General features: G+C 46.9%; 1 protein-coding gene across 1 annotated transcript in view; it reads left to right on the plus strand.

Annotated features, from left to right (window-relative positions):
• The first annotated feature begins 7,311 nt into the window (after positions 1-7,311).
• The window catches only part of LOC122890893, a 64,699-nt gene continuing 50,224 nt past the window's right edge, over positions 7,312-21,786 (plus strand). The window contains 2 exon segments of the mRNA XM_044226339.1: positions 7,312-7,350; positions 7,950-8,171. Coding sequence (XP_044082274.1) covers positions 7,312-7,350; positions 7,950-8,171 — 261 coding nt within the window.

Below are 21,786 nucleotides of genomic sequence, written 5' to 3' on the forward strand. Positions count from 1 at the left end.
CGTGTTTAGGGGCCGGAAGTGTGAGGATCCTCTCAGGAGCGCTGAAAATTCCTAAGCTTCTCTTTAAACGTACTAATATGTTACCGTTCACGAAAAGGAGAGCATTCTTAGGGAGTTCTACTCGTAAGTTACTTTTCTGGTACTGCTGCTTCGTTTATTCAGAGGCAGTATTGGCTCAAGGTGTCCGCATTTGAATCCCCACCCTAACCCAACCCCTTTCCCCTCCCACACTTGATCTCAAGTTTCAGGCACTTTACATAATCTTACCTGTACCTCTGTTTACTCATTTGTAAAATGGGGACAACAGTAGTAGTGACCTTAAAGGGTTCTTGTGACGACTGGGAATAATATATGTTTGCACACAGTAAGTGCTCAATATTTAGGTTTCACTGTTGAGTATATTCTACTGGATACAGACTAAGTTGCAGTCCCTCAGACTACAGTGAGGGACAAACAAAACTTGGGAAGGGAAATTCGGAAAAGAAGTAGAATACAATTAATGTAACAATTAAGCAGCTACATTTGTTTAGTGACCCACCGTGTGCAAGACACTACAACATGTATTTCATATATACAATATTTTCCATCACTTTTGCATGTTTGTAGTTTTAAAGTGTCAGGCCAGGATTCCTGTCCTATTTCAGTGTATCTTCAGAGTCTAGCACGTAGGACAGTGCCAGCCTGTAGTTAAAACTCAGTAAATATATAATTGCATAGATTGATTCTTACATTACCTGTGTCCGTCAGCTATGGACTGTGAAAACCCAATATTAATCCTAGTCTGAGTGGCTCCAAAATCTTTAATATAGTCAGACTATGCATGCCTCATTTACCTATTATCTACAGCTTATCTATAGTTTATCTAATGACATTGGCCCTTTATGGTAGTTCAAATACCTAGGATTATAAAAATCTTTCAATTTTGAAAACTTACATTATTTTGTGGTTTTTTTTTTTTTAAGATTTTATTTATTTATTTGACAGACATCACAAGCAGGCAGAGAGAGACAGGCAGAGAGAGGAAGGGAAGCAAGCTCCCTGCTGAGCAGAGAGCCTGATGCAGGGCTTGATCCCAGGACCCTGGGATCATGACCTGAGCTGAAGGCAGAGGCTTTAACCCACTGAGCCACCCAGATACCCCAAAAACTTACATTATTTTGAAATAAAGAAGCACTTGGTGGAATCCAACCAAAGAGGACCAGAAGCGGTTATTAAATTTGACCACTTTACAGTCTGGCTTTCTCATCTCAGACTAATATAAAATGCCAGCTATTAAAGTGGTTTATAGGGATGCCTGCGTGGCTCAGTTGGTTAAGCATCTGCCTTCCTCTCAGATCCTGATTCCAGAGTCCTGGAATGGAGTAGGAATCCCTGCTCAGTGCGGAGCCTGCTTCTTTGCCCTCCCTCTGTCTGCCTGCTCCCGCCTGTTTGTGCTCTCTCATTATCTCCATATCAAATAAAGTCTTTTTAAAAAAGTTTATAAATAAGACATTTTAATTTAAAGCATATATACTTGCATATAGCGTTTTTACATATTAATTGCCAATGTTTTGGAGCATTTATTATGTGCCACAAATAGCTTTAAGTGTTCCTAAATTAATCCTCACAACAATTCTATGAGGTACTATCATTATCTATGAGGTACTATAAGGTACTATCATTATCTGTATTTTATAGATAAGGAAACTGAAAATAGCAGAGCTGAGATTCAAACCCACTTCGTATGTACTCAAAGGTTGTTATCTCTAGGTGGTGAGATTGCAGATGATTTTTTTTCTTCCTTGTACATTTTTGGATTTTAATAAAATCCTCCATGATGTGATGTTATGAGCACAGGGTATTATATAAGACTGGTGAATCACTGAACTGTACCTTTGAAACTAATAATACCTTATATGTTAATTAACTGAATTTAAATTTTTTTTAAAAAGCAAGTAAGTAAATAAATAGGCCAAAAAAAAAAAATCCTCCACAGTGACCATGTAGTATTTTCATAATTAGAAAAACATTAAAAAAAACCACAAAACTACTTTAATAAAAGGAAAAAAGAAATAGTTTCATTCACTCTTTGAGCATTTATAAATGCTATGTCCCTTGGGAAGCATTTTCAGATTTCTTCAACCAGGTCTGTTTAATCGTTTTTTGTTTTTTTTTTTTTTTTGTAAAGATTTTATTTATTTGTTTGACAGAGAGTTAGATCACAAGTAGGCAGAGAGGCAGGCAGAGAAAGAGGGGGAAGCAGGCTCCCTGCTGAGCAGAGAGCCCGATGTGAGGCTTGATCCCAGGACCCTGAGATCATGACCTGAGCTGAAGGCAGTGGCTTAACCCACTGAGCCACCCAGGTGCCCCTGTTTAATCGTTTTTTTGATGTTGCTTTTTTAAAATCATCTTTTATGTCATGAATATATCTTAATATGTTTTGTTTTGTATTAAATTTGTGTGGTTGTCTTTCCTGTGACTCAATTCTTGAAGACTGAAAAATCTTATTTTGATTCTGTTTATGGATAGTGATTTCTCAGTAAATATTTGTGAAATGCATTAAATTGAATAAAAAAATAATGCAACTGTGAGCTGTTAACCACTGAGTTCTGTGTCAACTTCTCTTCCTCACATGCTTCATCTTGATGCTTGTTAAGTCCCGTGCCATTGTCACCAAAAACTCACTCATTCAAGATGGGTTTTCTGGCAGAGAAGGAAATTGAAAAATAGGTCAGGTAAGCTGTCTTTCCTTGTCCTAGCCCAATCATTGATTTTTCTTAGAGAAAGTGGGTGTGAGGCAGGAAGCCTCAGGCAGAATAGAGCATTGAAGCATTATTTAGTATAGGAAAAAGTTTTTTATTTTTTATCCAAAACATGGTATAGTCCCTTAGGCTTCATTATAATGACATCTCTCCTCCATGTCAGTTGATTGCTAATTGTTAATAGTTACTTAAATAGTCGGTATCCGTTGATACTGAATAGAAACACTGAGAGATTCCTAAATCAGACACCTTTAAATATTCAGTTTCTATTTACCTACTACAGATATGGGGTACTATTACCCCATTTCACAGATGGGAAAATTAAGGCACTAAGAAATTAAAGTAACTTGTCTAAGATCATTTAGCTCCTGAATGTGAGAGCTGAAATTTGAACCCGGGTCAACTGGCTCTACGTTCCTGTGCTCAGCCCCTTTAAACTAGTTGAATCGACCATACCTCAACCTGAGGCTGCTCTGTTCTGGTGAATGTTCTTCTGGTTAACGAAAGTGCCTTGGGGATTAGTTCTGGGTAAGTAATGTTCTATTACTTTTGATAGTTTCATCAAGAAACACCTATTAAGTGCTCGATTGCACAGGAATTGTACTAAATGGTTCTTGAGTTTAGATGGACTTAGAAGATAGAGTAATTGCCCATCTTGGATATATGTACATCAATTGATCCACACAAAGCTTACCAAAAGATAAGGAAATACAAATTATGAATACGTGTCTATAGTACTTTTAAAATTCACAATTCATTGCATTTGATCCCCATACCAACTCACTGGTTAGCCAGGCAAGTATTGGTAGTTTCATTTTATGGATGATGAAACTGAAATCAAAAAAGGTTCAGAGACTTTCCAGAAATCTCACAGATACTGAATAAGGGGGTTTGCGCTGTAATCCAGTTCTCTTGACTCCAAATCCAAATCCTAACTCCAAATTTGCGCAGCTCCAGATAGCAAGGTTTCATTCTGGGGACAGGGGAGTCCTGTTTTGTGACTCAGGGGTCCCCCATATGGAGGGATTTGAGACCAGGCCTCTGCGTATGGATGCCTGGAAACCCAAGGTAGGGTTAGGATTAGGGCCTAGGACCATGGCATGACTGATCTGCTGGCTATGGGAGGAGCTACCCAGGGGGCTGAGTTGAAAACGGGGCTCAGGCTAAGGGTCACAATGCAGGTTTGTGTCCATAATGTCTCCAAATGTGGGGGTGGCCTCAGGGGCAATGTAGGTTTTTCCTACTCTGAGGCTTTCACACAGCTCCAAATAGCATGGTTTCCTTCTTGGGGTTAGGAGGAGTTCTGTATTGTGGTTCAGTGGTCCTCTATATGGAAGGATTTGAAACCGGGCTTCTGGGGACAGATGCCTGAAAACCCAAGCTAGGGGTTAGGATTAGGGCCCAGGGGCATGGCAGGCCCTATCTGCTGGCTGTGAGAGGAGTTACCTTGGTGACTGAGTGGAGGTTGGAGCTCAGGCTGAGTGTCAGAATGTGCATTAGTATCCATTTGGGCCTCTAACAGAGGGAGTGGCCTCAGGGTCCAGGCAGGTTTCTCCTAATCTGGGGGTTTCGTGCAGCTCCATAGGGCATGGTTTCCTTCTGGAGGGCAGGCAGAATCCTGTGGTGTGGCTCCAGGGTCCCCAGTAGGAGGGCTTGTGGGCCAGGACTCTGGGGACCAAAGTCTGAAAACCCAAGCTAGGGTTAGGGTACGGCCTAGGGCATGGCAGGCCTGATCTGCAGACGCTGAGGTGAGCTCCCTGGGATCTGAAGTTAGGGCGGTTGTCAGTCTGTGGCTCAGGCTCAGTTTGTGTCCATGAGGGCAGTTGAATGTGGGGGTGGCCTTAGGGTGCCTCCTGACATTCATAGGTGGCCAGGACCACATGTGCACCCATCCTTTAGAGCGCTTTCCTGGCTCCCTGGGGGAAGAATTGAGTTAGGGTGTGAGCCCGAGGCTCAGGCTCTGGCTTTCTTTTGGCTTCTTTTTCTTCTTTCTTTCCCTGGAGGTGAAGGTTGCCTGAGGTGGACGTGCAGGTTTCTCCAGCTCTGAGTGTTTCCCACAGCTCCCAATGGCACGCTTTCCTCCTGGGTGGCAGGTGGAGTGCTGCGGTATGCCTCAGGGTTCCCCAATCTGGAGGGCTTGAGGGCCAGGCTTCTGGGGATAGAAACCTGAGAATCCAACCCAGTGTTAGGTCTTGGGCCTGGGGCATGGCAGGCCCTACCTGGTGGTGCTGAGGCTGGCTCCCAGGGGGGCTGAGTGGAGGGCGGGTTTCACCGGCATCCGGAGATGACTGGTACCCGCCCTTTAGAGGGCTTTTACCTAGGTTTTGGGCAACACCACTTGGGACCCCAGGCTGGGCCCAGGCGTCTCCCCCATAGGCCCCTGCCACTGGTATTGAGTTCGTAGGGGCTTTCTGGCCAGTTCTCATGAGCTTTCTGCCCAAATTGACATCACAAGCAGAAAGCTCATGAGAATTAGGCGGCGTTGGGTGGAGAGTCGGCCCATGTCGGCCCCACGCTGAGAGCGCTTTCTTCTTAGGTGTGTGCTGCGGCCTTGCGAGAACTCGAGCTGGGCCCATCTGGCTCCCAGAAGCCCCCTGCAGAGGCGAGCTCCCCCGGGACGAATTTGAGTTAGGGTGTGAGACTGAGCCTCAGTCTCTGGCTTCTTTTGGCAGAAGGGGCGGCATGCAGGTTTCTCTCGGTCTGAGGGTTCTGAGCAGCTCCAAATGGCAGTTTCCATGTGAGAGGAAGGCGAATTCTTGGGGTGTGGTTCTGGGGTCCACAATCTGGAGGGCTTGGGGGATAGGCCCCTGGGAACAGAAGCCTGAAAATCCAACCTAGGGTTCGGGTTAGGGCCTAGGGGCATGTCAGGCTCAATCTGCCAGTGATGAGACCGGCTCATCACTGAGTAGAGGGAGTTTTTGGCCATGAGTGTGCCTGGCTTTAAGAGCGCTTTCTCACAGGGTTCGGTCCGCGACCACTCAGGACCTTGGACCATGCCCAGGCGGCTCCCTTGAAGGGCCACGCAGCTCTAAGGGAGTTCGCTGGGGGTTTCTGGCCAATTCTTACAAGCTTTCAGCCCAAATTGATATTGATTTGAGAATTGGCCAGCGTTGTGCAGTGATTCAGGGCACGTTCACACCTGCTGTTGAGAGCACTTTCTGCTTAGGTGTGTTGCAAACATCCAGGAATTCGGGCCGGGGACACCCGGTTTCATGGGTGGTGAAGTCGGAAGGAGAGTGTTTGGGAATTCTCCTTGATAGAGGCATGCTGGTGGCTTCAAGGGGTTTTGTGTCAGCTACTCTGGGGTGAATGTCATGCCTGACACTGGGTGAGTCAGGTTATCTCACAGGTTTTCCATTTCCTCCTTAGGAAATTGCTGGCAGGTAATGTTCGGCTTGGAGCAGAACCCTCCTGCACGGTCAGTGGGCATGCAGGCTGTTGCAGCCACTCTGGAAAAGAGTATGGTGGTTCCTCCAAAAGCTAAAAACTGAACAAATCTAGGATCCAGCAAATGTACTCCTAAGTATTTACCCAAAAGACACAAAAATGCACATTCAATGGGGCACAAGCACCGTGATGTTTATAGCAGCATTATCAACCATAGCGAAACTATGGAGGGAGTTCCAATGTCCATTCACTGAAGAATGGAGAAAGAAGATGTGGGTGATCTATATCTATATCTATATCTATACACAGTGGAATAGGACCCAGCTTCAAAAAGAATGAAATTTACCATCTGCAAGGATGTGGATGGCTCTATAGTGCATTAAGCTGAGCAAAATCAGTAAGATAAGACCAATAGCCTATGACTTGACTTCTGTGGAATTTTCAGAAAGAAAACAGATGAGCATAGTGAGGGGAGAGAGATAGGCCAATGAGGAAACAGACTCCACCTTAAAGCACAAACTGAGGGTTGCTAGAAGGCAGGGGTGTGGGGGGAAGGGTTCAGTGGGTGATGGCTATTAGGGAGGGCACTTGCTGTGATAAGCTCTGGGTGTTCTGTGCAGGGGAGGAATCGCGAAATCTATCCCTGAAGCAAAGGCATTACCACTGCACGGAAACGAATTGGAATCGAAGTCAATGAAAAAAAGAAGACCACGTTCTGCTTTATGAAAAGTGAGGTAAAAATGGAGTGATTTTCACTTTCCCATTCTGTAGAGGGTCATTTTCAAACACACTGTGGTAGGATACACTAGTTTCTTATTATGTAAGAAGCCCTCAGAACGCTGCAGTGAAAGATTCAGATCTCAGCGCCTCTACATGTTCCTTCATATTTTACTTACAGTTTGCCCAGGTACAAAGGTAAGTGGAGAGAAATAGGATGGAAGAGGAAAGGAGGTGTTAAGCATTCAGGAGGTAGCCTTTTCCATTTCTCATGAAAGACTTGGACCAGTGTAATTTTGGAAGAAGGAGAGGGGATCCCAGAGTGTTAATGGCAGATGGGAGTTCCAGGTCTGCCTGGAGCTGACAGTGGTCCCTGAGGTGAGCTGAGCTAAGGGCCTGCAGGCCCCATCTGCCAGGGCTGAAGCGGGTTCCCTGGGGTGCTGAGCTGAGGGTGGGGTCAGGCGGAATGTCAGGCTGTGGGTTTGCAGCCAGGCTGCTGCAGAAGGTGGGGTTGTCCTCAGGGGGCATGTGGGTTTCTCTGGCTCTGAAGGTTCTGCACAGCTCCAAATGGCACAGTTTCCATCTGGGTGGCAAGCGGACTCCTGGGGTGTAGCTCTGGGGTCCCAAATCTGGAGGGCTTGGGGGAGGCCCCTGGGGACAGAAGCCTGAAAATCCAACGCTGGGGTTGGGATAGGGCCTAGAGTCATGGCAGGCCGGATCTGCCTGTCGCCCTCGGCCCGCAAGAACGACAACCAGCCTGGCATGGTGTTAATGCTTCGTCTCTCTATTTCGACAACTTTCTTAGCTTATATGTGTCAGGGTGACCAATAAGGGGCCAAACAATGGGGAGAGCCAATGAGAGTCCTGTTATTTTACTGATTAAATTTGAAACAGCCAATGACTATGTCCTCCTTCAGGTGGGCTTCACCAGAAAGTTCGGTGTTTACTTGCAGCATATTTTGCTGGCAGTGAGCCAAGTGCCATCTTGTAATGGTGGGGACTTTCCCGGCCGGAGGCGGTCCCCGACATCTGCCAGTGCTGAAAACGAAACCGCAGGGGGCTGAATAGAGGGAGGGTTTGATCACCTGGACACCTGGCTTTTAGAGCGCTTTCTCGAAGGGTTCCTGCCAAGACCACTTGGGACCTCGGGCCAAGCCCAGGCAGCTTCGTGAAGGCCGGGCAACTGGAAGCGAGTTCTGCCAGGGGTTTCCAGGCAAATCTCATGAGCATTCTGCCCAAATCGACATCGATTTGGACAGAAAGCTCATGAGAATTGGCTGGTGTTGCATGGCATTTCGGGCCGCGCTCCGGGTCCGGGATGAGAGTGTTTGTGGGTAGGTGAGTGCTGCAGCCATGGGAGACCACAAGCCAGTCCCATGCAGCTCCCGGAGGCGCCCCTCCCCCCCCAACCCCCCCAACCCCTGCAGAGGCAGAGTTGAGTTAGGGTGTGAGCCTGAGGCTCAGGCTCTGGCTTTTTTTGGCAGAATGGGGCACCGACAGTGACAGCGGCCTGAGGTGGGCGTGCAGGTTTCTCCCGCTCTGTTTCCCGCAGCTCCCAATGGCACGGTTTCCTTCTGGGTGGCAGGTGGAGTCCTGCAGTATGGCTCAGGGGTCCCCAGTCTGGAGGGCTTGAGGGTCAGACCTACTGGGGATGGAAGACTGAGACCCAACCCAGGTTTAGGGTTCAAGCCTAGGGTTGTGGCAGGCCCCATCTGCTGGTGCTGAGGGCTCCCAGGGGGGCTGGGTAGAGGGCCTGTTTGACCCGCGCGTTTGTAGGGGAAGGGGCTGCACATGCGCCCGCCCTTCAGAGTGCTTTCCTGTAGCCTTCAGGCGACACCACGTGAGACCCTGGGCCTTCACCAGTAGGTTCCTCCATAGGCCCCTGCCACTGGAAGCGAGTTCATCAGGGCATTCAGGCCAATTCTCATGAGCTTTCTGCCCAAATCGACATCAGTTTGGGCAGAAAGCTCGTGAGAACTGGCTGGCATTGGGTGGCATTTTGGGCCACACTCCGGCCCTGGGTGAGAGCATTCATCGGTAGGTGCGTGTTGTGGCCATACGAGGTGGGTTGCTTGGCCCACTTGGCTTCCAGAGGCCCCCCCCGCCCCCCCGCAGAGGTGAGCTTCCTGGAGGCAGAGTTGAGTTAGGGTGTGAGCCTGAGCCTCAGGCACAGGCTTCTTTTGGCAGAAAGGGGCCCCCGAAGGTGAGGGTTGCCTGAGGTGGGCACGCAGGTTTCTCCTACTGTGAATGTTTCCTGCAGCTTCCAGGGGTACACTTCCCTCCTGGGTGGCAGGCTGAGTCCTGCGGTAGGCCTCAGGGGTCCCCAATCTGGAGGGCTTGAGGGCCAGGCCTCTTGGACGAAAGCCTGCGAACCCAGCTCAGGGTTAGGGTTAAGGCCTATGGTCATGGCAGGCCCCATCTGCCAGCTATAAGGCAGGTTCCCCAGAGGAGAGAGTAGAGGATAGGCCTTGCCTGCATTCAGAGGCCATCCACGCTGCAATTGCACTTGGCGTTTAGAGGGCTTTCTTGCAAGCTTCGGTTCATGACTATGCGGGACCCCCGTGACTGGCCAATGCGGCCCCCCCAAATGCCCTCACCGCCGAAAGCTAGTTCACTGGGGTACACAACCAATCCTCACAAGCTTTCTGCCTAAATCAACATTCATTTGGGCAGAAAACTAGTGCGAATTGGCTGTTGTTGTGAGGCAATACTCGATGCATGCCCACCCAGTGTTGGGACATGTATGACTGTGGTCCAGGTCCAGGCGGCTTCCCTGTTGGCCACCAGGGACGCGGGCTCCCTGGGGTCAAAGTTAAGGGAGGGGGGAGGCTGAGCCTGGGGCTCTGGGTTTGTAGCCAAGGGTGGCACAGAAGGTGGGGGTGGCCTGAGGATGGCGTGCAGGTTTCTCCAGTCTGAGGGTTTTGCACAGGTCCCAATGGCACAGTCTCCTTCTGGGTGGCAGGCAGAGTCCTGGAGTGTGACTAGGGTTTCCCAGTCTGGAGGGATTGGGGACCAGGCTTCTGGGGATGGAAGACTGACAACCCAAACTAGAGTTAGGGTTTGGGCCTTGGTGCATGGCAGGTCCTATCCGCCAGCACTGAGGCGGGATCGCTGGGGAGCTGGTTGGAGAGCATGGTTCAAACCAGGTGTCAAATCTGGGTTTGTGGCCCAGGGGGCCGCCGAGTATGGGGGTCTCCTCTGGGGTACATGCAGGATTCCCCTGCTCTGAGGGTTCTCTGCAGCTCCAAAGGGCACGGTTTCCTAGTGGGTGGCAGGTGAACTCCTGGGGGTGTGGCACAGGGGTCCACTATCAGGATGGGTTGGGGACCAGACTCTGGGGACGGAAGCCCGAGAACCAAACCCAGGCTTAGGGTTAGGGCTGAGGTGGGCTCCACAGAGGACTGAGTACAAGAAAGCCTTGGTCAGCAGTCAGAGGTGATCCTGGAGGATTTCTGGTCCCCCTAGCACACCCCAGTCCTGAGTGTCCCCTGTGGTGGCACTTGTCACACAAGACTGTCATTTGTTGGTCTGTCCTTTCTGCTTGGAGTAGATCTCTCTCACAGATGCCTGGCTGGATGGCAGGCAGATGAATGGTTTTGGGATCTTTGGTCCTGGAACAGCAGGTGCCCTCAAAATCCTGATGATGGGCAGGGGGAGTCTCTGTCCTTCTGTGTGCCCCCAGCCTCAGTGGGATCTAGTGTCCAGGACAAGGGACTGGGAGTCCTCCCAGATGAAGTTTGTTCTATGAAGGTGGCTTCCTTCTGAGATCACTAGGCAACCACATTGCATGGCCATTCCTGCATGGGAGTTCCAAGAAGCAGGCTGGTGTCACGGGGTATGGGGTGTTTCGTGGAGGCTTGTCAAACCTCAGGAGGCTTGTCACAGGTTCCAACAGGGCAGCATCAGGGTGTGTGCTCTGCCTACCCCATGACCCCCGGGGGCCCTGGGGGCATCTAGCTCCGGAGGATCTACAGAAATGCAGACTGGCCTGAGCAGAGCCTTAGTGATCTGTCTTCTTGGTTCCTGGGTGTGGCTCTTTCTTTGTTTCTGGAGGCTGTTGATTCTCCTTTGTTTTCCTCTGAGCAGCACCATTTTGCACTGTTTTATTGGTGTGGATTCAGTGCTGGTAGTGCAGACAGATTTCTTCCTGAAAAGAAGGGGAATAGAAGCCATCCTTGTTTCCTAAGCAGACCTGAGCTGATTCCATAGTCATAGCCCTTTCCCAGGCCCCTGGGCCTTCATGTGCTCTCCAAGACTGAGATATTAGAAAAAGTCTTCTATTCTTAATAGGTTGAAAGAATTAGTTTCGTTTTTAAAAAATTCAACAAAGTCACACTTTTCATCATCTCTGCCATGATCTGCAGACATTGAATGAACAAGGTTTGACGGGGTGAAGGAAGAATGGGCTTTACAGTGGGATTTGGGGCACTGTTGACTCACCGCTGCCCCAGTGTGGTCACTCTCCAGATAGCAGTGGCTCAATGAGTCCCGATTTACAGGATTCAACGGAGAATAGTAAGACTGAAGAAGGTTGGTCCCTGAAGTCCTTAGCTTCTAAAAACCATCCTCTAATTTATGAGCAGTATTCTACATCGAGTATCTCTTAACTAGATATGAGGGTTAGGGTCAGAGTCAAGTTACATACATTAACTAGGGACAGTTTTTTGTATGCCAATCTTACCTGCCTAAGGTGCTTTTTAAAAATACAACAGGAGAGGATATAGTCACCAAAGCACTGAGCACATGACCTGTCCCCAGAAATAGGTCACTGCACATAAATATTGTTTCATCTTAGCTGAAGACCAGGAGCTGGTCCTCTAAGGCCTTGGCAGGTAGCATCTGTGGCCAGCTGGCCGCCTCCCTGCCGACAGCGACACGCAGCTCAGCCCATCCTCTGCTCTGCTCAAGGGCAGCAAACAGACAGACCAGGTACAGGTGGGACTCTGTCCTGTCAGGCATGGCTTGCTTCCGACAGCTATACAAGTGGGCCAGCTCACATGCACATGATGTATTCCCTTGGTTCCTTGCTATCGGCCTCCCCTTCTGTCACCCTGGTCCTGAACCTTTAGCTCCTGTGAGAAATTGGGTTTGCAGATTTCTGTTGACCATCGAAGTGTAGATCTGTGTTGCCTTTCTTCCCTGTCCTGGGGTCAGAGAGGAAGTCAGGAAGAGTCATCCTACTCTGAAAGCAGCCAAAAGAAAGATCAAGTGTGTTCTGCCATGGCACCTCAGGTTTGAAAGCCATGGCCAGCTATGTACTTCATGCTCTACACGATCAGCTTTAGGGACTCACGGTCGCATGTGACATGAAATCATAATGAAAGAAATCTCGTGACCAAACTCTTGCCTTGCAGAAGACTGTTTAGGGACACTGCCCCATGCCCACACTGTTATTTCCAGTCTAGCCAAAGCCCAGTCACACTGACACATGTGCCCAAGGGCACATCTGTGACATCCTCCTGGAGCACCCGTGGTCCCCTTGCCCCCCGGTCTGGCCAACCCTGCACACCCCCAGTCCTCCCAAGCATCCCCTGTCATGATCGCCCTCCTGGAGTGTTTCCTGTCTCCCTACCCCCAGGTCTGTCCAACGCTGCACACCCCCAGTCCTCTTGAGTGTCTCCTGTCACGCCTCTTGTCACACAAGGCTGTCATTTGTTGTCTCTTGGTCTGTCCTTTCTGCTTGGAGTAGATCTTTCACAGATGCCTGGCTGGAATGGCATGCCTGGCGAATGAATGCTTTTGAGATCTTTGGTCTTGGAACAGCAGGCATCCCTCAGAACCCTGATGAGCGTGGGGAGTCTTTGTCCTTCTGTGTGTCCTCAGCCTCGGTGGAACCTAGTGTCCAGGACAAGGGTCTTGGGCGTCTTCCCAGATGAAGTTTGTTCTGTGAAGGTGCCTTCCTTCTGAGGTTACTCTGCAGCCACGTTGCATGGCTGTTCCTGTAGGACGGAAAGCATGCTACTCTATTGTATTCTCCTTGCACACTGTGCCTACCAAAGAGGAAACACATGCTCATCCTCACACGTTCACACTTACACCTCCATTTCTGAGCATCACTACCTTGTAAACAACAGTGAATTCCTGTTGGGCGGCAGACCTGTAGACGTGACATTCCAGGTGTCAGTAGAGGAGGGTGGAGATGGCGTTGTGGCTAAAGGGATGGAAGCCCTTGCCTCGGGGGGTGAAGAAATTAGATTTGACCCAGATGGCACTATGTTCTACTCAAAGAAGGGACATGATCCTAGGATCTTTGAGACCAGGGATCGGCACAGACTTTTCTGGGAAGTCTTCTGTAAAGATTTTCTGTTAGGTGTTGCAGTCCATGTGGTGTTTCTGACAATGACTCCACTCTTGCACTGTGACTTGAAAGCAGCCACAGACTGTCCAGAACTAATGTTCCAGACACACTTGATTGCAAGAATATGGGGGGAGGTCCCATTTGGCCCATGGGTGATAGTTTCCCACATCCCATATCTGCAACATGACGAATGAAGAGGGAGAGGGCTCTTCTTTTCCAGGGGCAGAGTGGGAAGACACTGGCATCTTTCCTGTCTGACCCCGCCCCCTGTTGGTGAAAGCAATAAAAGATGATAGTGAGATTGGCTAACAATGAAGGCTCAGGAATTCCCTCCTCCTCCCCATTTCTCTGTAGGCCTTGAGCTTCCCACAACATGTTTGTCTGTGGTTGAATTCCATGTAGGTATTGTTTGGCTGGGTCAGTCAACAAGGCCTGGTGGGTATATCTTGCGGGTTCTATGCCACACAGATGCTCATCTTGTTTAGGCCAAGACCATGAGCACATTTGGGGTTCTGCTGAGTTAGCGGAGGATCTAGCATGTGTGGGCTTCAGGACAAGTCTGATTGAGCCCTCAGCAATGTTATGGAGCACCTGGCTGCCTGGGCCCTCAGTGGCACCGGCACGGGCCTGGCCTACGCCACTTGTGCTGTCGCAATGGAGAAGCCTAGCTTTTTCCATCTTCCTCTACCCTCTGTCAGCATGTGGGTTTCCCACCAACCATGTCTTTGCAGACCAACTCTGAGAGGGCCCATGGCTTAGGACTCCACTGACATCTCAGAGTCTCGTTATAACCACTGCCAGAGGTTTCTGTGGCCCTGACATGGACTTTGTTCCCACAATATGCCCAGTGAAGAGTCCCAGGAAAGTTTGGGGGTCCAGGAAAGATCAATGGGTATTTGTGGCTGTAGCTAAAGCCAGTTTTGGGGATCATACTGGAGGCCATCTCCCATCTCGGTCTGGCTTTTTTGCTGATTGCCAGTATGACTTAGGAGAGTACCTTCATTGGAGCTTGAGGCTCATGCTTTCTAAAAGGAGAAGACATTTTTAGGTAAATGTATTCATTCAAGACGATGGAATGAACTCCTAAGAAGTTCTGGGCAGTCTCTGAGACAGATTCTATCTCAGGGGTTCTGACTCCCATCGTCCCCACTCCTATGCAGTTCCCCTAGTGGACACAATGGCTGTTCCATGGAGATTCCCCAGGGCAACACTGGACTAGCCAGTGTCTTCAGGCTATACCCCCAGGCCATCTGTTGTGGCTGAGGGGCCATGAACAATTCTGAGCCTAAACCAAGGTTTTGGTTTAGGTTTACTTGCACACAAATAGCAGTGCCTGGCTCAGGCCGTCACTGCCACCGCTGAGCTGGCTTAGTGAGGACCTTGCCCAGGACACTAGCCCCATGACACTGTGAGGGCACAGCGACGTCAGGCAATGCGACAAGGGATTCTACATCGGTGTAGATGATGCGAGGTACCGTTTCACAGCAAACATGACAGAAAACATTTAAATGACAGAATAGGAAGTAGTTCAATGTACTCTCTATGAGGGCAGTGATGGGAAAAGTGAACCATGGAGTCAGAAAGGGGAATGGGAGTTCCAGGAAGCAGGCTGGAGTTGTCAGGGGGTAGAGGGTGTCTCGTGGAGGAAGGGATCAGGAGGCTCATGAAAGGTTCCAACAGGGCAGCATCAGGGTGTGTGCTGGACCTGACCCCAGACCCCCAGGGGCACTGGGGGCATTCTAGCTCCAGAGGATCTACAGAAATGCAAACTGGCCTGAGTTTTTGTAATTTGGGAGTGAAGTCTTGCGTTTCCACATAAGGTATGTCATCTGGGAAGAGAGAGTTTGACTTCTTTGCCAATTTATATGCCTTTTATTTCTTCTTGTAGTCTGATTTCTGAGGCTAGGACTTCTAGTACTATGTTGAATAGTAGTGGTGAGAGTGGGCATCCCTGTTGTGTTCCTGCTCTTAAGGATAAAGCCCTTATCTTTTCCTCATTGAAAATGGTATTCGCTGTGGGCTTTTCATAGATGGTTTTTATGAAACTGAGGAATATCCCCTCTATCCCTACTCTCTGAAGAGTTTTAATCAGGAAAGGGTGCTGATTTGTATCAAATGCTTTTCTGCATTAATTGAGAGGATCCTATGGTTCTTGTCTTTTCTTTTATTGATGTGGTCTGTCATGTTGATTGATTTGCCAATGTTGAACCACACACTTACATCCCAGGAATAAATTCCATCTGATCGTGATGGATAATCCTTTTCATGTACTGGTGGATCTATCAGCTAGGATCTTGTTGAGTATTTTGGCACCCATGTTTATCAGGGATATTGCTCTGTAATTCTCCTTTTAAATGGAGTCTTTGCCTGGTTTTGGGGTCATTGTAATGCTGGCCTCATAGAACGAGTTTGGAAATTTTCCTTCTGCTTCTATTTTTTGAAACAGCTTCATAAGAATAGGTATTATTTCTTCTTTGAATGACAGCCTTTGCTGGATATGGTATCCTTGGCTGCATGTTCTTTTCATTTAGTATCCTGAATATGTTTTGCTAGCCCTTTCTGGCTTGCCAGGTCTCTGTGGACAGGCTGACATTATTCTGATGCTCCTCCCTCCATCCATAAGAAATCTCGTCCCCAGGCTGCTTTCTGGATTGCTTTCTTGGTTCTAAGATTTGCAAGTTTTCCATTTTTAATTCTAATAGTGTATTTATAGACGATTTTATATTTTCTATGTATACCCTCATATGATGTGTGAATAGTCACAATTATTTCCTCAATTCTTATTCTTTTTGTTTCTCTTGCCTTATAACACTTGGTAGATTTTCCGATGCATTGTTGACTAGAGTAGCATTGTTTGAAGATTTTAATATACCTTTCTCAATATGATAGAAAAAGCAGATGAAACATTGGTAACAAATGTGACCTAATTGATATATATGGAGCATTACACATTAAGTACAGAATACATTATTTACAAGTGGTCCGAGGTATTTACCCAAGTAGATGAAATGTTGGGCCATGAAGCAAGTCTACACATTTTAAAGCCTGAAGTTAACTAGATTATATTCTTAGACCACAGGAGAATTGAACCATAGTTATAATGAAAAGAAAACCGGGAAGTCCCTCAATGTCTAAAAATTAAATGTAACTTTGCTATATATCCTAAGGGCTAGAGAGGGAATCACAAGGGAAATTTTCAACCTTTCATACATCAGAGCTCGCAGACAATGGCACTCTGTCTGTGAAGAGCAGTATGATTATCTAGACAGGAATTGAGCCTTAAGTCAGAGTTCTGCCTGCCCCAGTCACACCTGGCAGCCTTGGCCTGTGGTCCCCTCACAGCTGCCCTTTTTGGTAGCCCTGAGCTAATAGGGACAACATGGCTATATGGAAATGGGAAGCTACCCACTGCTAGTGATGATGGTGCACATACTGAAAACATAAGAAAGAAAAAGTCTGTAACTTTCTGGAATGTTCTTCCTCATGATGATGTATCACTCTGTATGCAAAACAAAACAGACCGAATATAGAAACCTGCTCCAAATGTTCCTCCCCGTGATCACTCCCTTCCTTGTGAAGATTGTGTCTCCCAGGCAGCTGTCTTGACTTGTGTTTGAATAAAACTCTCTTCTTTTCTCTCCAAAATGTTTAAAGGGATTTGTTCCCTTCGTTTTGACAATAACATGTTTTCTTTTTAAGTGAAAAATCAATGTTCCTCGTTCACCACTCCAACAGCACAGAGGGCAGTTGTTCTGATTCATCCTGGAGCTTCCCTGCAGAACTAAGGATATGAATATATATTCCAGCACAAATGGGCTCATCGTGGAAGGATGCTCCGAAGGTCTGAGAAGCACTATCCACTCCACGGGTGAGACCAGAAGGTGAAGCTCCTCCAGCTTAGAGCATTGCTTTTTGGGTCTTAAAGTTGCCTTGGAAATGTGGGAAACCATTGCATTTCCTTTTTTTTTTTTCCTCCCTAAGATTTTATTTATTATTTGACAGAGACACAGTGAGAGAGGAAACACAAGCAGGGGGAGTGGGAGAGGGAGAAGCAGGCCTCCCGCTCAGCTGGGAGCCAGATGCCGGTTCATCAGAGTACCCTGGGATCATGACCTGAGCTGAAGGCAGAGGCTTAATCACCAAGCCACCCAGGCGCCCCAACCATTGCATTTCCTAAAGCCCAAGCCAGGGAAGGTCTGAAACTAGCAGACCTTGCCAGGAACCAGGAACAACTCTCAGGCAGGGCTCGTGCAGGAACCGAAGGCACAGGGTTCTGAGGGTGGTCTGAAGCCAGAGGGGTCTTCGAAAGGGGCCAGATGTCTGAGGGAGGGGGTGCCCTGCCCAAGAGAGAGAGAGAGATCACAAGTAGGCAGAGAAGCAGGCAGAGAGAGGGGGGGAGAAGTAGACTCCCTGCTGAGCAGAGAGCCCTATGCAGGGCTCGATCCTAGGACCCTGGGATCATGACTCGAGCTGAAGGCAGAGGCTTAACCCACTGAGCCACCAAGGCACCCCAAGATTTCATTTTTATTTTTTATTTATTTTTTAGATTTTATTTATTTATTTTTGATAGAGATCACAAGTAGGCAGAGAGGAAGGCAGAGAGGGAGGGGGGAAGCAGGCTCCCCGCCAAGCAGAGAGCCCGATGCAGGGATCCCAGGACCCCAGGACCATGACCTGAGCAGAAGGCAGAGGCTTTAATCCACTGAGCCACCCAGGTGCCCCAAGATTTCATTTTTTAATGGCTGCATAATACTCAATGGTATATATACCCATATATATCCATTCATCTGTCGATGGACATCTGGGCTCTTTCCATACTCTGGCTCTTGTGGGCCTTGTTGCTATAGACATTGGGGTGCAGGTGACCCTTTAGAGCACTACATTTTTATCTTTGGATTAAACACCCAGTTGTGCAGTTGCAGGGTTGTAGGGTAGCTCTATTTTCAACTTCTTGAAGAACCTCCACATTGTTTTCCAGGGTGGCTTCACCAGCTTGCATTCCTACCAACAGTATAAAACACTTCCTCTTTCTTCACCTCCTCACCAACACTTGTCTTATCCTTACTTGTTCATTTTAGCCATTCTGACTGGTGTAAGGTACTGTCTCATTATGGACTTGATTTGTATTTTCCTAATATCAAGGGATGTTGAGCACTTTTTTAAGTGTCTGTTGGCCATTTGGATGTCTTTGGAGAAATGTCTGTTCATGTATTTGCCCCATTTCTTGATTGGATTTTTTGTTCTGAGGGTGTTGAGTTTGGTAAGTTCTTTCTAGATTTTGGATACGAGCCCTTTATCTGATATGTCATTTGAAAATATCTTCTCTCATTCTTTTTGTTGTCTTTTAATTTTGTTGACTGTTTCCTTTGCTGTGTAAATGCTTGCAATCTTGATGAAATCCCAACAATTCATTTTTGCTTTTGTTTCCCTCACCTTTGGAGACATGTCTAGCAAGAAGTTGCTGTGGTTGAGGTCAAAGAGGCTGCTGCCTCTGTTCTCCTCAAGGATTTGGATGAATTCCTGTCTCACATTGAGGTCTTTCATCTACTTGGAGTCTATTTTTTGTGTATGGTATAAAGAAATGGTCCAGCTTCATTATTCTGCTTTATTATTCTGATATCCATCTTCATTATTCTCATTATTATCTCCCTTGTTCCCAACACCATTTATTGAAGACAGTTTCCCCCCCACCATTGGATATTCTTTCCTGCTTTGAGGAACATTAGTTGACCCTAGAGTTGAAGGTCCATTTCTGGCTTCCCTATTCTGTTCCATTGATCTGTGTGTCTGTTTTTGTGTCAGGATCATACTGTCTTGATATTACACCTTCTTAGTAAACCTTGAAGTCTGCAATTGCGTTGCCTTAAACGATGGTTTTCCTTTTCTTTCTTTCTTTTTTTTTTTTTAAGATTTTATTTATTTATTTCACAGAGAGAGATCACAAGTAGGCAGAGAGGCAGGCAGAGAGAGAGAAAGGAGGAAGCAGGCTCCCCGCCGAGCAGAGAGCCCGATGCGGGACTCGATCCCAGGACCCTGAGATCATGACCCGAGCCGAAGGCAGCGGCTTTAACCCACTGAGTCACCCAGGCGCCCCAATGGCATTGCTTTCTTAATCTCTTTGTGAGAGTTGGTCATCGGTATATAGAAATACAAGTCGGGGCACTTGGTTGGCTCAGTTGGTAAGTGTCTGCCTTCAGGTCAGGTCATGATCCTGGGGTTCTGGGAATGAGTCTGGCATTGGGCTTCCTGCTCAGCAAGGAATCTGCCTTTCCCTGACTCTCTGCTGCTCCCCCTGCTTATGCTCTCTCTCTCTCTCTCTCTCTCTCTCTCTGTCTCTTTGTGTCAAATACATACATTCTTTAAAAAAAAGAAATGCAACATGTCTCTGTGTAATTGACTTTGTGTCCTGTAGCTTTACTGAATTTATTTATTCTAATTTGTTCAAATTTGTTTATTTGTTAATAAAAAATTTATTTATTTTTTTTGGACTCCTTAGGGATTTCTACATGTAGTATCATGTCATCTGCAAATAGTGACCATTTTTTTTTCTATTTAGATTTCACGTCTTTTTTTTTTTTTTTTTGGTCTAAATGGTTTCGCAAGGGCTTTCAAGATGATGATAAATGAAAGTGATAAAAGTGGGCATCTTTATCTTGTTCTTGCTGGTAGTGGGAACGTTTTCAGTATTTCACCCTGGAGTGTAACATCAGCTGTGGGCTTTTCATACAGGGCCTTTGTTTGGTTGAGGTATGTTCCCTAAGTACCCAGATGGTTTAGAGTCTTTATCATAAATGCATATTGAATCTTGTCAAGTGTTCTTTCTGCATCTGTTGTAACAATCCTAGGATTTTTATCTTTTTTTTGGTAAGGTGGTGTGTGCTATTGGTGGATGTGCAGATATGGAATCATCCTTGCATCCCTGGAATAAATCCCACTGGATCATGTTGTGTGATTCTCCTGTTGGATTGTTGAATTGATGTTGCCGATAATTTGTGGAGGATTTTTGCATCTCTGTTCACGAGGGTTATTGGCCTTTCCTTTTCTTGTAGCATCTTTGTCTTGTTTTGGTAGCAGGGTACTGCCTTCATGAAATGAGTTTGGACGTGTGCCCTTCTCTTCCTTTTCAAAAACTGTTTGGGAAGGATTAGTATTAATTCTTCTACTGTCTGGTTAGAATTTCTCAGTGAAACTGGTCGTGGGCATTTGTTTACTGGGAGGATTTGATTATCAAATCCATCTTTTTACTAGTGATCAGTAATGTTCAGATTCCCCTCCCTGCCCTTCATAGTTGATTCTAGTTTGTTGCTAGGAACTTATTCATTTCTTCTTGGTTGTCAAAGGTGTTGGCCTCTACTTCCTCATGGTACTCTGTAACAATCCTTTGTATTTTTGTCATATTCCTTGTAATAGCTCCAGTTTCTTTCTTTTCTTTTCTTTTTTTTTAAGTTTTTCTCATTTTTAATTTAGATTCAGTTAGCCAAGGTACAATTTTTGATGTAATGGTCAATGATTCATTAGTTGCACATAACACCCAGGGCTCATCACCACATGTCCCCTCCTTAATACCCATCACCCAACTACCCTAACCCCCCAACCTACCTCTCGTCCAGTTTGTTTCCTGTGATTAAGAATCTCTCATGGTTTGTCTCCCTCTCTGATTTCTTCCCATTCAGTTTTCCCTCCCTTCCCCTGTGGTCCTCCACACTATTCCTTGTGTTCCGCATAGGAGTGATACCATATGATTATTGTCGTTCTCTGCTTGATTGATTTAATTTAGTATAACCCCCTCCATTTCTATCCATGTCGATGCAAATGGTGGGTATTCATCCCTTGTGATGGCTGAGTAAAATTCTGTGGAATGTATGTACCATATCTTCTTTATGCATTCCTCTGTTGAAGGACATCTGAGCTCTTGTGGACATTGGCTCTTGTGGACATCGCTGCCATGAACATTGGGGAGCATGTACTCCTTCTCACTGCATCTGTATCTTTGGGGTAAATACCCAGGAGTGCATTTGCTGAGTTGTAGGGCAGCTCTACTTTTAACTTTTTGAGGAAGCTCCATGCTGTTTTCCAGAGTGACAGCACCAGCTTCCATTCCCACCAACAGTATAAGATTGGGTTCCCCTTTCTCCACATCCTTGCCAAGAGTTGTTTTTCCTGTCCTGTTAATTTCAGCCATCCTAACTGCTGGTAGGTAATATCTCATTATGGTTTTGAATTCCCTGATGATAACTGATGTGGAGCATTTTTTCATGAACTGTTGGTCATTTGTGTGTTGTCTTTGGAGAAGTGTCTCTCCCTGTCTCCTGCCCATTTCTTGAGTGGCTTCATTGTTTCTTGGGTGTTGAGTTTGAGCAGTTCTTTGTAGATCTTGGATACCAGACCTTTGTCTGTCATGCCATTTGCAAATATCTTCTCCCATTCTGTAGGTTGCCTTTTAGTTTTGTTAACTGTTTCCTTTGCTGTGCAGAAGCTTTTTACCTTGATGAAGTCCCAATAGTTCATTTTTGTTTTTGTTTTCCTGGCCTTTAGAGACATGTCTTGCAAGAAGTTGCAGTTCCCAACGTTGAAGAGGTTGTTGACTGTGTTCTCATCTAGGATTTTGATGTGAGACAGGAATCCATTATCTTTGTTTCCTCA

The sequence above is a fragment of the Neovison vison genome, chromosome 12, assembly GCF_020171115.1.
Source record: "Neovison vison isolate M4711 chromosome 12, ASM_NN_V1, whole genome shotgun sequence".
Taxonomy (NCBI): Eukaryota; Metazoa; Chordata; class Mammalia; order Carnivora; family Mustelidae; genus Neogale; species Neogale vison.